This window comes from Fukomys damarensis, unplaced genomic scaffold (assembly GCF_012274545.1).
Source record: "Fukomys damarensis isolate Sample0158 unplaced genomic scaffold, DMR_v1.0_HiC HiC_scaffold_31, whole genome shotgun sequence".
Taxonomy (NCBI): Eukaryota; Metazoa; Chordata; class Mammalia; order Rodentia; family Bathyergidae; genus Fukomys; species Fukomys damarensis.
The window spans coordinates 11781429-11797745 of NW_022900943.1; the positions used below are offsets into that span (position 1 = coordinate 11781429).

The following is a 16317-nucleotide window of genomic DNA, read 5'->3' on the forward strand; positions in this document are numbered from 1 at the left end:
GACAACTTCGGTAACCATACTGTTTATAATACTAGTACCCCTAGTTTGAAACTACTACATAAGATAAAGTAAATAATGATAATATTAGAAACCATCATTTTCAGGGTAAAGATAAAGTTGCAAGCTTTTAAGTTCATCAGAAGTATCAATATAGTATATGTTAGTATATTTCAGTATTTCCCAGCTCTGTCCAATGAAAAGTCTTAGAAACATAACCAAATAAATATCAACAAGCAGCCTAGATAATGCGCTCTAAATATCATTTCTAACCACCTGGGATTCCTTAAGAACTGTCAGAACCCAGGTATGGGCATCCTTTTGTACTTGAACACAAAGAAGCACTCAAAAATTGTTAGGATCAACCTAAAGGAGCCTCCATAGGCAAGAATGGGGACAATTTGGGCACTAAAGATGAAAACTGAGGTAGAATAAGTGCTAAGATCCATCTTAAATTCACCCTAATCCTTAAAGTAAAATGGCGGGCTGGGGATTTAGCTCAGTGGTTCTGCTACCTGACTTGCAAGCTTAAGGACCCGTTTGATCCCTGTTACCCCCTCTCCCCGCAAAAGTAAAATGGCAAACGGTCAGGAACTAAGAAGAATTTACCCTACATTTCATATACAGACCAACTAGATGTTAGTTAATGAAGAAAATACAAGGAACTGCTCTAAGAGGCTACATATACTTACAATTACTCTTAAAGACAGTGGTGGGAGACACTCTATAGCCAAACTACGTAGTCTGTAAAAATCTTAATGTTTTGATAAATTGCATTCACAGCTAAATAATGACATATGCATTAGTTGTATTTCTCCTACAGTTTTGTTTTCCTCTGAGTACCTCACTGCAAGCTTTTTGGTTGCTAGTTTTCCATGTGGATATTTGTTAATTTACTTCCATTCCACTACAGTTGTAAAACTCTTCTACATTCAAGTAATTTAGGGACGCTACTAATCATTTGGGCTTAAATATCTTTGAGACATCTTATTAAAGATTGCTTAATAAGCCTAAACCTGTTCATACTATTATGCTGGGATCTCCTGCTATTACCTCCTGTGTTGAATTTTACTTCCTGGATATCTATCATGCCTTCTTTCGTGATTTAAACCTTGAGTAGGGTAGAGTGGTTTAAAAGCTTTTCAATATGATTTAACTAAGCTCCTGTTCTGGGTCCTATTCCATATGCCTACCTCCAAGTACCTGGTGAATCTGAGGCCTGAGTCTTCTGAAAGTTCTCTACTCTCAAAACCTAGTCTGCATATTCCTATCACAGCATTTATACTGTAAAACAACATTGAGCAGCAGATCCCATGTTCAAACTTGAGTTCCTGGGACATACCAGGCCTACAAGCATTTGGAAATACAGTACACCCAAATCATTAAACAGAAAAGGTTTGCTTGTATATAACTAAAACTCTTACTACCACTCAAGTGTATAAATTATGACTATGGTATTTGAGAAGGACCTTCTTGATTCTGTCTTTTCCTCTCTCAAGAAGAGCCCCTCACTCCTTTATCTAAATAGGTAGTGTCAGTCTACTGTTTTTTGGTAACTTTAAAAAGGTTTTTTCTCCCTATAGTTGCGGAGGTTCTGGGAGTCCCAGGGGCTCAGCCTCCCTCAAAGAACTAAGAGCAGATTGGTCAGAAGGATGTATCTCATGGCACACCCACAGTGGACCTAAGGACTACCCACCAGGCTCCTTCCTCCTCTTAAAGATTTAGCCACCTCTCACATCAACCACTCTGGGGCCCCAAGCTCTAACAAGCAAACCCTTAGTTACATACTCAAACCACATTCAAACCACTGCAGATGGGAACAGACTTCCATGCAGTAAGAGAAATGTATTATTAATGTGCTTCTAAAAAGGAGAACAAGACCCTATAAGGTAGCCAAACTCTCAATTACACAAGTACTCAAAAGAAAGTGTATTCTATTTTAGGGTAGGCAGTCACTAACAGCATCCTCTTTCCTCTGAGGTGTAAAGTGTAACTGAAGCTAATCATTGCAAATTGGTTCGAGCAGCTCACTTCTTCCTGCATGTGCACTGAGAACTAATGTGCGCAGACTGTACAGTAAACACTTTGGGACAGATGGAAACTTGAACAACTTCTAAGGAAGGGTTCACAGTATTCAACGAATGGAAATACAAGGGTCTATCAAGGTCAGCTCTACTCTCCAGTGTGCAAAAGGCCAATTCTATTTCCACCAAAGGAAGAAACAACTTATTCCTTTCTCTTGTAAGCATGACATCCCGGGGTTCTCGGCAAGATTTTATTCTACATAGGCAGAAGCTATTCTATCCTTGACAGTTTTCAACCACTCTGTTGAGATCAAGTCTGTTCCCAGTAAGCCTTAAATACACCTTAATCTTCGATTTTCCCAATAAAAATATTTGCTTTGTTCCATATATAACAGTCTTTGATTTACCCATCAGAGTATATGCTTTATCCAAAATATATGACATCTTTACCAATTAATTTTTTTCTTTTAAATAGCAAATGAACAGTGAGTAGAGCCTACGGAATTACATTTTAGAGGACTACATACATTAAGCTGGGGTTCCCCCTCACTTTTTAAAATAGATGTGCTATACAACAGTGAAACTCCGTTTTCATAGGTGGCATATAGGCTAATCCTAACAGACTCCAATTGTATTAAGCAAGGCAGAATCGATTGAACTTTGTTACCTCAAGATATGGGTTACTGAGGCTAATGTGTTTAAAAATGCCATTCATCTGCAGGCATGTTTTAGCTTAGTGAATGTTTAACGTTAAACCACATGGGCAAAAGAAGTACTTTTTATTCTATTAACATAGTTTCATACCTTAAATTCAGAGCTTATTTGCAGACAACTTTGAGTAACTTAGAAATGCTTACAGTGGGATTTTACATATTACATGGAAATAAAAATTTTCAGGACACATTAACAAAATGAGTAACTATTTTGTTAATAGTGGGAACACAATTAGGTTAAAACACCTCAGCCAAAATTACATTATTTCCAAGTATTAAGAAAATTTATTGAAATAATGTCTATGTTAGTTTAGAAAAAACAACTTTGCTTCTATTACTATTAGGTAGTTTTCAAAGTTTTAAGCATAAAGAATATACACTAAGTATATGTTTACAGAAGAAATTAAAAATAAAAACAACAAAGATCCAGAATTTAAAGCTAATCCTCAATCTAATGAATAAATTATAAAATCTGAGAGAACCACTGCCCTCTATACTTAACAGGCCCCTGGGTTGGAATCTGTATGAGAAACAGATTCCTGGGCCATACTGAAGATCCACCCAATGCAGTGGTGGGGAAAAAGGTGCCCTCAGGAGTCTGCATCCTGAACACCTCACCTGGGTGAATCCAAAGTGCTTCTGACCATCTTTGAGAAACAATTTAAAAGGATGATACATAAATCTAAACAGAAAAATCAACTAATCTGTAAAGTCATTTTGCTAAGTACAGTACTAAGTGATCTTTTAAACAATCGAAGAACAGTGACAAGGTCACATTATGTGTCAAATTTCTTTCTCTCTTAACTACCACACATTCTGGAGTCCACAAGTCATAGAAGGTCAGGGTAGATCCTTGAAATCTTTGGAAAGTAACAAACAAGAAGCAGTAAGGCAGACAGGTCACTGCACCAGAGTTCTGAAATTAAAACATTCTCTCTACATACATCCAAACCAACTGCAAGGTTCTGAATTAGGTCCCCAGTACCAAAAAACAAAAATAAACAAAAAAATTTTGGCAGACAAAATTTGATGGAGAGACCTCAGTTGTTATCTGTAAGTTGACTCAAGAGATGGTTTAGGTGTACTTTTTGCTTTAGATCTCAGGCAAATGTAAAACAAGTCTTTAGGTCATCTTTATATATAATGGCTTATTTTTTGAAGGTAATAGAGGTGTAGGCTACTACAAATTATATTGCCCATGTGTGGGCTGAGTGACAATATTGTATTATTAGCTAATTTAGGCTCTTGAGTCAAACAAGAGTTTAATGTTTAATGGACGAGACCCTTGGCAAGTTATTAAGCCTTGGTTTCCTCCTAAGTTAATATAATTAATACAGTCATTGTAAAAAGTATATGAACATCCCTGTGGGGAGTTAGCTCAGAGCCTGGCACAAACTTAACATTATCTAAAATACTATGAACTATGCCATAGACATTACATGTGACAAACACTGAGTAACTGTCCTTCAAAACGTCCTTCTCCCCTTCAATCAACATATGAAACTTTATCAGTAGTTTTAAGGCCTCTATTTTCCCAGGACTATTGTTAGAGCATTGTGAATTTATTAGAGGCTCCTTAAAAATATGGATCTTAAATTCTAATATTTTAACAGAAAATATAATTACTAGGAGTAAGGATCTACAAAAGTGAATAGTACAATGACTTTATAACTGCCTGAACTGACTCAACATTTGCCTCTTTTTTTTTTACTACTTTCCACTTTTGTTTCCTGTACAAAACAACCCCAAACAAATTTTCTTTCAGGTATAGTTTCCTCCAGCAATCTAGCGTTTGGTTGGCTGGGGAAGGAGGCAGCTTTCCTTACAGTCAGATTATACATGCCTGTTAGAGGGTGCTTCTGAAAAGGACCTAATAGCAGCACAATTCATAATAGCTACATCTTGGAACCAGCCCACATGTCCATCAACATATGAATGGATAAATAAAATGATGTGGTATTTATATACAACGAAATAGTACTCTGCTAGAATGAAGGATAAATCTGAGTCACTTGCAGGAAAATGGATGTACTCTGAGACCATAATATTAAGTGAAATCAGACATACAGGCTTAAATATTGTGGTTTTTCTCTTATATGAGAAACTCACAGTATATATAAATTAAAGAGCAAAATAAAAATAAATAATAGGAAACAGGAGACAGATCTTTTGCAAATGGGAAGGGAACCAAGACAGGGAGGAGGGAAGGAAAAAGGATAAAGAGGAAAGGGAAGAATTAAGATGTATTATGTACATGTACCATCATCCACAATGAATTTAATCCTATACTGCCAATGTGTACTTATAAAAATAAAAATTAAATTTAACAAAATGATGATTTTAAATTGGCCACAGTAATATAACCCTGTAATTCCAGCTACTGAGCAGGCTGAGATAAGAGGGTTGTAAATTCAAAATCAACCTGAACAACTTACCAAAACTGACCCAAAAACTTCAAAAAGAGCAGAAGGGTTAAGGATATAGCTCAGTGGCAAAGTGCCCTAGATTCATTCCCTAGTACTGCACAAAACACACACACACACACACACACACACACACACACACACACACACACTCTCTCTCTCTCTCTCTCTCTCTCTCTCTCTCTCTCTTTCTCTCTCTCTCTCTCTCAATTATTTGGAACCTAGAAGTCTAGAGCCTAAATGTAATACTATTTCTACTACCATTTTTCCCTTGAAGTACTAACCAAGTTGGCTGAGCTCTAGTAAGAGTGATAGTAAATGTAACGGCAGTCAAGAAGAAAAACACAGGGCTAGGGATTTAGCTCAGTGGTACTGTACCTGCCTTGCAAGCACAAGGTCATGAGTTCGATCCCTAGTACCACCAAAAGAAGAAGAAAAAACACAAATAACTACTTTGTATCAAGTACTCTGATGTTAGCTCCCATATTTGCTTTATATTAAGATTTGTATCACAGTTGACAGCCTCATCTAGACCTTAAAACTGACAAACTCATCTTCACAAGAAGCCTTCAACAATTTAGTCTATGTTTATCAAGGAATCTACAAAAAAGAAATATTTACTAACAACAAAAAACTCAAATTTTAGCCAGGTGTGGTGGCTCATGCCAGTAATCCCTAAAGTCAGAAGGCTGAGGCAGGACAATCACTGAGTTCAAGGCCAGCCTGACATACACAGTGAGTTCAAGGCCAGTCTGGGATACACAGTGAGACACTGACTCAAAAAAAACAAACAAAAAACCCACAAAACAAAAAAACCAAAAACCGAAACTCCACTCAAATTTCTTACCATAGCCTGCTTTTAATAAACTTATTATAGTTTGTACCTATAAATCTGAGAAAAACACAGAAAATAATCTCATTCATATATCTATATTTTATAAATACATTTTAAGTAAAAATGTTTCTTTAGTTTATTTTTGGAAACTACTTAACTTAACAAAACATAGGGGTTCTGCAGCGTATCATTCCTCACAGAGGAACTGTTCTTAACTGCTGAGTGAGAAATAAAAAGGGAACAGAACACCTATTTATCTTGATCTGATTCCACAAGTTTTTACAAAGTTCATTTCAAAGACTGAGAACTCATCTAGTCTGGCAATATATTAGATGTGTAGTTTATAATAAAAATAACTTCTGACCTGGCATGGCAATGTGAGTGAGCCTATAATCCAGGCACTCAGAGGAGGCTGAGGCAGGAGGATTACATGCCCAAAAGGAGTTTGAGATTAGCCTAAGTAACACACTAAGATCCCAACTCAAAAATTTAAATAAATGAAAGTAGCTTTTTAACACCTCCATTAAAAACTGACAAACACTGAAAAAGTCTAAGAATTCCAGAGGCAGATTCCTTGATCCCGTATAATACACTTCCCTCACCTTCGATAAATGACAGCTTGTTCAAGCTACACTGCTGCACTCAGAGGTTTCAAGATGATCATGCACAGGTTTGCCCAATAAGCAGTTTGCTTTCAACTTACTGTAGTAGGAGAAAAATTAAATTAGTGCATTGAGGGAACTATGGTACTACTTAATCAGTATCACAGGATTAGGATGACTAGTACTTAAAACCTACTTAAAGTACAAAAGTGACTTTGAGAAACAGTGTCCTCTAAGCAAAAATTATACTGGAGATAAAGGTCATCTAATACAATCAAAACTTCATAAATTCTCTTAGCAATGCATAATAATCTCTACAAAGTCTCCCGTGTATGGTTGAAGATAGCCAGTGCTTTGTTGCCTACTTCTTAAGGCAAATCATTTCTCTATACTTTTTGTTTTGAGACAGGCTCTCCTTATAGTTCAACCTAGCACTGAAGTCACTATTTGGCCCAGGAGGACCTTGAACTTGTGAATTGTCCTTTCTTATCCTCCTAAGTGCTGGGATTATAGGCATGATCCACCACAGATGGCACCATTCTCTATCTTTAAGAGACTGAACTGGTAGAAACTTAAATTATCCTAACACCACCACTGTGTTGTATAAACCTTCTAGATACAGCTTTTACAATATGAGAGCTATTAGCTGGGTGTGGAGGCACACATCTATAAACCCAACAGGAGGATTCTACGTTTAAGCCTAGCCAATTTAGTGACTTAAGGAAACCCTGTCTCAAAATAAAAACAGTGTTTAGCTCAATGAAAGTCCTGAGTTCAATCCTGAGTACTGAGAGAAACAGAGAGGGTGAGATCTAGATCAAGTCTTTCAAGCTCAAACTCTGTTCTTTCTATTACTTTTCATTATGGTTTACATTTAGACTTTGAGTTCTACCCTGAACATGCACCAGCTCTTGCTGGTATTGTTTTTCAAGGAGACAGAAGACAAGAATTCAAGCAGCAAAAAGCCAATTCAGGGGCTCCATCTTTTTTTTCCCCCCCTCTCAGTACCGGGGACTGAACTCAGGACCTTGTGCTTGCCAGGCAATCGTGACATCAGAGCTAAATCCCCAGCTTGCAAATAGCCAATTCAGTACAACTACAAAATCATCTATTTGGCTATCGCATTCTATTTACTCATTTGAATCTTACTGAGCATAAAAAATCTTTAGTGAACCTGTGTACAGTGGTGTGGGCCTGTAAACCCAGCTACTCAGAAGGCAGAGACAGGAGCACTAGAGTGCTTTGGAATCAACCTGGGCAACATAGCAAGACTCTTTCTTTCTTTCTTTTTAATGTTTTTAAATCTGTTTATTACTGTTGCAAGTCATATATATACTCCTCCAGGTCTCTTCAATGTCTCTTCCATCCAAAGAACTTGTTTGATGTCTTACTGAAAGAGGCACTTTATGTTCTTAAATTCATTTTTCTAATGATCATGAAGAATTAAACTTTAAAAGGAGTTATCACATCAAGTCATAATGACTCTTTCTAGGTTCTTACATCACCAGCCTTTTACTACCCAAGATCTTTGTCCAGAAGCATGACTATTTTCTAGGTCTTGCACTGACTGTATTTTATAGTTCTCTCTTTTTAAGCATGTGACTGAAATTCACCTAATACTAAGCTTCCATTATCTTCTTTTTCTCAAAGAAAGTTTAGCTATCAATGTTTAAGTTGTCAACACTGAAACGTTTTCATCAATTATTTAGAGCAGATAATTTTGTTTTTTTTGTGGATGATGGAGTTATAACCTTTTACTATATTTCTTTCTTATCAAGAATTCTTTCTTATCCCCATTAAGAAAACTGGCCAAATAAACACTAAGGAGTATACTTTGTGCTCTAATATTATACCAAACTCAAGTATTGGACCTATCCCTTGGATGGTCTTATTCCAAAACTATCTTTAAGGGCCTCTAAAGCTATAAAATTTCATAAATCTTGGTTTATCCATGTTCACATCTTCTTACCCTATCTCTTTTTTCAAATCATTCTTCACAATATTTTTTGCCAAACAACCTTTTCTCCCAGTACCAGGAATGAATCCAAGGGCTTCACACTGAGATACATCCCACAGCCCTTGTACTACTACTATCGTCATCTTCATCATCATCATCATCATCATTTTCAACAGCATTTCACTAAGTTGTCTACGCTGGGCTCCAACATGATCCTCCTGTCGCAGCCTCCTGGACTACTGGGATTACATGCATGCAACGTCATGCCTTGCAGCCAAACAACTATTTTATTGACTACAATGAGGTCTCAGGTAGTAGTTTTCCTAGTTATTTATCCAATTCACCAAGATACAACTCAATAAAGAACTTAAACACTTACTTGTTGACAGGAGAGAAGTCTCTTACCACCATAGCAACTTGCCTCTATATCAAGGAATTTATAAATCCGGAGATTGCTTAATATCAACAAACCAACTCGAGATCCTTTCTATGCCATTCCCAATTCACCAGTGTTGCCAGTCCTGGACAATCCTGTACTTTAAGACTCACTGTTGGTTCTATTATAGTCTATTATGATTAAAGAGCAGTATGACAGCTCGTTCAAAATAAGCAATGTTGATAGGTCAGCCACAACCACAAGAAGTATCAGTACTGTAAAGGTTAAAAGAGATTTACTTTTGACCTTTTCCATATATCCTGGAAATATGAACTATATAATCCCATAAACATGTTAAAAACGTTTAATTACACCTTTCAAATAGGTAAATTACCTTAATAAAAAGTTGTCTAAAACACCTTTACCTCATTCTAATAGTGATTATACTATGTTTCAAATACTTTTCTTTTCTTTCTTTTTTTTTTGGTACCAGGGATTGAACTCAGGACCTTGAGCTTACAAGGCAGACAGGCAGTGGCACCACTGACCTAAATCCCCAGCCCTTAAATACTTTTTAAAATATCGCTAAACTACCCATCAAAAATATCTAATATAACAAAGAGACAAACAGAAGTCTGAACAGCATTGATTAAGCTAGCTATTAAAATGGTAAACACAAACCACTTAAGAGCCAGAGATGACTGAAAATTAAAGTCCATCCATAATTAGAAAACTCACCAAACAAAGAGAAATAAAAAGTAATAGATTGAACATGACCTCTGACTGATTTCTTCAGCAAAGACTAAAGTAATCTTGACATGCTCGGCTGTGCTTCTAAAACAAAAACATGAAGTCCTCAAGCATGAGCACTTACTCATCATACTCGATATGATAAATAACGTCTTCATCAGCAGCAACACAGTCTGAATTAGACGTAGAGGGGGCACTGTCCAATTTATGTGTGTTCTCTTTGGAATTATGATTTACATTTCCATTAGTCCTTTTATAAGAACTGCCATTCTTCAGTGGAGTTTTGCCACGTGAATGTCCATCAGAAGCTCTAGTAACACTATGTATATGTGCTTCAAACCAAGCACCAAGGCCGACATCTCTGGCATCCACCAATTCATTTACCTAAAAAAAGTTTAAAATCAGTTAATGAAGCTTAATTTCACCTACTGCTTCAAAAATCTTAATATAACTCAAGCTACTTAAGAGTTATCATGGTAAACATTAACGTTAGCTACTCATATTTAAAGTCAGTGAAGAGATTAGATCAAAACTATTCTTTCTGGATTACGCTATCATAAACCTGATTTTTACTAATGTGAAAGATAATTTTCCTCCCAATTTCACTCAATGAAATAGGTTTTTAATTACTCCATACCCATGTCTATGCTATATTTTTGAAAATATATTCTTGCGTTTCCAAGAGTCACCCTACAAGTCACCTAATGGGAATGTCACCAATGAAAAGCCAGAAGTTTAAATTATAATTGTGTTAAAAATGTATTAATTTCTTCGTAACTCTAAAGAATTTACATAACAATAAAGTATTAAACAGAAAACAAAACTTGAGACAGATTATGCATAAGAAAGAACAAAGATAAAATATAAGATCACATGGCACACATTTGTTATCCTAGCACTCTAGAAAGCTGGGGCAGGAGAATTACAAGTTTGAGCCTACCCTGGCAACTTAGTGAGACTCTGCCTCAAAAATAAGAACTTCTTAAAGGAGAATGGGCATGTAGCAATCAGTGAAAAAGGCTCTGGGTTCAATTTCCAGTAGCAAAAAACAAACAGAACAACAACAAAAAAATCAAAACCAATGACAAAAAACAGACAAAAGTCCAATGGATGATCCAGAACTAAACTCTGTAACCTAACAAAAGAAAAGCAGCATATTAAAACACATGTATGCTAGAGAATTAAGAGTTACAAAATGGAAGTAGGCTAGGATTATATATATCACTGGTACATCACTGGCTTAGCATGCGCTAAACACTAGGTTCAATTCTTTGGCACCACAAAAAGGACTGACAGAAAACAGGGGAGGGGGAGAGACAGAAGGAAGAAAAAATGGAAGCTGGTTTAAAAAAAAAAAAAAACTCTCCTAAAATAACACAGAACATTGGTCTAAAAGTTTTAAATTCTTTCAGTACAATAGCAAAGAAAACCCTTCAACCACCTTTTGTCTTTTCTTGTGTGTATACACACAAGTATGGGTGTCAGGGAACTAGGGACTAAACTCAGGGCCTTTATGCACTGAGTTTCACCTCTAATCCCTTTTTATTTTAAGTATTATTCCCGGTTCTTTCCGCAGTTCCTAAGGTAGGTTTTAATTTGGAATCCTCCTGGCTGGGTAACCTACAGTGATGGGATTATAGGCGTGTGAACCTACACCCCACTTTTTTCAAAAACCTTTTAAAAGAAAAACAAATCAGCAGCACATGGTCATCCTCTCATCAAGCCAGCTCTTCTCTGAATGTAGTGCCACTGAAGGTGCGTAATATAATTCTGACAGATGGCATAGCATGGAGAGGAGAATATATACTAAAAACTAAATACCAGATATTTAATTACCCAATTAAATGCCAGATATTATCCAAAATTCCTTAGTTAGGAATTAAGCTTGTCAAGGTCAGACAAACCTATTTTATAAAATAAACAAAAGACTGATAAGTTAACTTGCTCTAAGTGACAAAATCTGAAAACATGTTGACCTTGAAATTAATGTTTTTGATATATTAAGAAGCTTGCGATGGTGACAAGATGGGTGAATAGGTACTTCAAAGGTAAGTGATGAACTCGGCAAAAAAATATAAAGAAAAAGTTTCAAATTTCCATCCCCAAAGTGACACAGAAGGTAGAGAGAGTACAGAAAGACAGAATATTAACTTTCACTATGAGAATACAATATTTGACTGAAGGAAATATGTATCATGAACATATACTAATGAAATAGCATGAAAGACACACTAAACACAAGTGTGAAGAGTTTAGAAGAAAAGAAAAAGATCCAAGGGCGAACCAGACTAGGTATGACAAAGAATCAGGGATGGAACATGTTACAAACTGAATGAATTAATTTATGTATTAAATGGACATAAGCACATTTCTTCCACACCAGTCACTGACAAATTTAGAGACATTTTATTCATTTATTTGTTTTTTGTGGTAACAGGAATCGAATAGAGACATTTAACAACTCTTGTATTGGTCAGAATGTGGTCCCAGGTAAACACAGCTAAAGCAAATAATCAATATTAAGGTCTATGATAACTTGCAAAAATAAACTGAGGTCATTATTCTTTCACAGAAAATCAAAATGTAAAGTTTCATATACGGCACAACCACAAGTATTACTATAGCAGAGAATGCAGCATATGGTTGATTAACAGCAAAAACATATTAAGCAATCTAAGTAGTGGAAAGAATACTGAATTTGCCTGTGAAATAGAAAACTACATGAAGACCTACTACCTGATACCTCAATGTCTGGCAATTACAATGAAGAGAAATCAAAATCAACATAAAAATGTCAATGCTTAAATATCACACAGAAAAAAAACTTATTAGATCATAAAGTGGAGTAAATCTACAATGATAACTGGATACAAGAAGTACAAGTTTTTATTATCCTGTCAACTACAGTGAACTATTCACAATAATGCATAAAAAAGTTTTTACATACTATATGGACACACTAAGTATGGCCAAATTTAAATGGGTCAAACCACACATAAGAGACTAAAACTCATATAGGCTGGGTTTTGATACCAATTTAGGAAAAAAAGTTTAAACTGTTTAATTCACATGAAAACAGTACATTGCCATAGTAGCTTTTCAAGTCACCTAGCAAAAATTAAGAACTGAAGTAATTAGCTAGAACACAGTAGCAAAAATGAACAGACAAGCATGACAAAAGAAATAATGGATATATGGGAGTGTCTCGACTGCACCCACAGAATTTTTGCTTATGGAGGTAATTAAAGACAACATTTTGAGAGGATAAGGTCATTGAAAGAAGAACTGCTCAACATTTCTGAAGAAGGGCATGCTAAGCTACATAAGGAAGCACTGGGTTTGCTTAGGAGGCAGAAGAAACCAGAGAAAAGCACAGTCTTTATGTTTTCCAAGAAAAGGCAGGGCAGGTAGGAGAAAAAACGTCAAGATTAGCTAATTTGAGCAATACTGGTAGGCTATGGGCTATACAGGTGCATTCTGCTTTAGATCTGAGGTGTTCCCAAAGCTCCCATGTATGTGGAAAGCGACTGGATCATAACAGTTCTGTACTTATCACTGGATTCATCCACTAGTGAGTTCTGCCACTGAGTGCACCACTGCAAGGTGGGACCTGGTTGGAAGAGGAAGCAGCCTGGAAGGGTACAGTTTCCACCCAGGCTGCTCCCATCTCTCTCTGCTTCCTGGAAGCCATGACGTAAGTGAGCCATGCCATTTCTGCTTGGAGTAGGCAGGCCATGGACTAAAAACAGGAGCCACGTGGGCCAGAGATTTAAGCTCAGTGGTTCCACTGCCTACCTTGCAAGCACAAGGTCCAGAGTTCAGTCTCTGGTACCAAAAAAACACAAAAACCAGGAGCCAAAATAAACTTCTCCTCTTTTAAATTGTAGGTGTTGGGTATTGCATCTCAACAACTAAGAGTGATTAAGACAGACTAGTTGTCTGGTACCAGGTCCTGGATGATCTGGCCAGAGGAATAATGTCTTGGTATGTAAAAGTTTGATAAGGGAGGTGGATGGACTATAACTCAGGATTGGTTACCTTGCATACATAAGACAGGCTCACTTGACAAGTTGTTGACTATCTCCAGAAATGAGAAAGCCTTTTCAATCCCTAGCAACAAATAAAAAGCAAAAAAATCCAAACCAAACCAAAACAAAACAAAACAGGAATTACCCAGCCCTAAGAAAGTCTCTTCCAAGCCATCAAAGTCCCTGAAAGATGTCAAAGCAGTATAAAATATACAACATTTAAAAATACACGGAAAAGTTGGTTCAGAGCTGAAGTCATGGGGGGAAAAGCCAATCACAAGAAATTACATTTAACACTTTCACTACCGAGCTGTAATTCTTAGGTCTCGCCGCTGTGTGGCTCTGAACCACCCGGGATACACGCTTGACTGACCTATTAGGCAGCATGGGACAATCACGCACGTACAGAGGATGGTTCAAGCCAGTGGGAATGTGTTAAGAGATCAATTTATTCATATCAACCTAGTATTCCCCTTGTAGATATCTTCCCAAAAGAATCAGACATCACATTACAGTGATACACTCATTTTTATACCAGCACAATTTATAACATGTAACTCTTAAATGTGGCCTATATGTCCACCAACAGAGAATGGATAAATAAAATGTATTTATATGGAATGGAGCACAATTCTGCCACGAAAATTGTAAAACTTGAATTATGTGTAGAAAAAAGGATGTACTTTGAGACTGTAAAGTTACAGGAAATAAATCAAGATACACAACCTTAAAACATCATGATTTCTCTTAATGAGAAACCCAAAATATAAATAAAGAGTAAAATATATGGGCCAGGGATTTAGCTCAGTCGGTCTGCCGCCTGCCTCACAAGCACAAGGACCTGAGTTTGATCCCTGGTACCAAAAAATAAAAAGAGTAAAATATATGATATATGATAATAGGAAGCAGGGAGATAGATCTTCCTCAAATGGGAAAGGATCAAGAGATGAAGGAAGGGGAGAAAGCGGGGGCAGCAGATGAAAAAAAAGATGTGTCAAGTACCTGTACCAACTCCCCATACGGAATTGTAATCATTATGTACTGCAAACATACTAATTTTTAAAAAGTAAAAAAATAGATATAGCCACGCAGAGGAAGTCTTCCAAGTCTAAATAGGTGATATTTAAGGAAAGTAAAAACAAAAGGATGAAAAAAACAAGTATGGGACACAAGGAGGAATAATTAAAAAATAAAACAATAATATCAAACACCAAATACTGGAGGTTTACTCTATGTTGAGTTTATTTCTAAACATTTGATTAGTACAAAAATTCCATCTCTGAAGATAAACCTGTTCAAGTCCTTGACCAAATAGTGCTGAAAGTTATCACAGTAAAAGAAGATACTAAAAAGCCAACTGTGGTGGTGCAGCCTCTAATCCTAGGACTCTGAAGGCTGAGGCATAATCATGAGTTCAAGACCAGCCTGGGCTACAAAGCAAGCTCAAGGCCAGCACAGACTACACAGTGAGACTATCTCAGAACAAAACAAAGAAAAAGTGACAATGAATAATTAGTAACTTCATAATATATCATTTAAATGTGTCAGTCAGTTTTCAGCAAATTTGAAAATCTACCTTTTGTATGCTGCTCATTATGAGACCCAAAGGATATTTTAGTCAAAAGGAAAAAAAATCCAAAAATTTCTTTGTTCATAGACAAAACAATTATAGAAAACCTCAAGGAAAATCTGCAGCTAGGCACACTGTTCCATGGTACAGCATATGCTTATTGTGCGTAAGGCTCAGGTTCAATCCTCAGAACCACTACCAAAAAAAAAGAACTCCATAAAGGATTTTAAAAGAAAAAATCTCACACAAGAATTCAAAAGAGTAAACTTCCCAATTTTTAAGTTATCTAGAAATAGGAAATGTTGATATATTAATTGGTCAAACTTGTACTACAAGAAATAAAGAAATTTCAAAGGAAATTAAAAATAATTCAATTCAAAAGCAGCAGCACACATCTGTAATCCCAGCTACTCAGGATGAAGAAGTAAGAGGGTCACAAGTGTAGGGGTGGCTTAGACCATCTAGGGCAATCCTGCCCCCAAAATACTACAAAATAAGTGAAAAGAGTTGGGGATGACTTCTAGGTGTGATGGCACAGGCCTGTAATCCCAGCACCTGGGAAGCTGAGGCAGGAGGATAGCTGTAGGTTCAAAGCCAGCCTGAACTACGCAGCGAGAATAAAGGGTTGGGGTTGGGGCTGGGGATTTGGCTCAGTGGTTCTGCCACCTTCCTTGCAAGAGCAAGGGACCAAGTTTGACCCCCAGCACCAAAAAAAAAAAAAAAGAGGTGGGGATGTAGCTGAGTGTGAGTGTTAGGGCACTTGCCTTTCATGCATGATGCACTGGGTTCAACCCCCAGTACCTGGGGTGAAAAAAGTAGCTTCTAAGTGGTCTTTAGTTTCACTAAAAAGCTAATAAGCCTAAGTACCAGAAACCCAAATTATAAACAAAGAGCAAAATAAGAGATAGATAATACAAAACAGGGAGATAGAGCTTTTGCAAATGGGAAGGGGACCAAGAGATAGAGGGGGGAGGAGACATAAAAAAAAAATTAAAATGTGTTATGTACCTGTACCAGTTCCCCACAAGGAATACAATCATTA

General features: G+C 36.7%; 1 protein-coding gene across 1 annotated transcript in view; it reads right to left on the bottom strand.

Annotated features, from left to right (window-relative positions):
• Positions 1-16317, bottom strand: part of Uhrf2 (ubiquitin like with PHD and ring finger domains 2) — a gene marked incomplete at its 5' end in the record, with an annotated part of 75226 nt that overhangs the window by 46575 nt on the left and 12334 nt on the right. The window contains one exon of the mRNA XM_010610723.1: positions 9802-10061. Within this exon, the coding sequence (XP_010609025.1) occupies positions 9802-10061 (260 nt within the window). The remainder of the gene's footprint in view (positions 1-9801; positions 10062-16317) is intronic.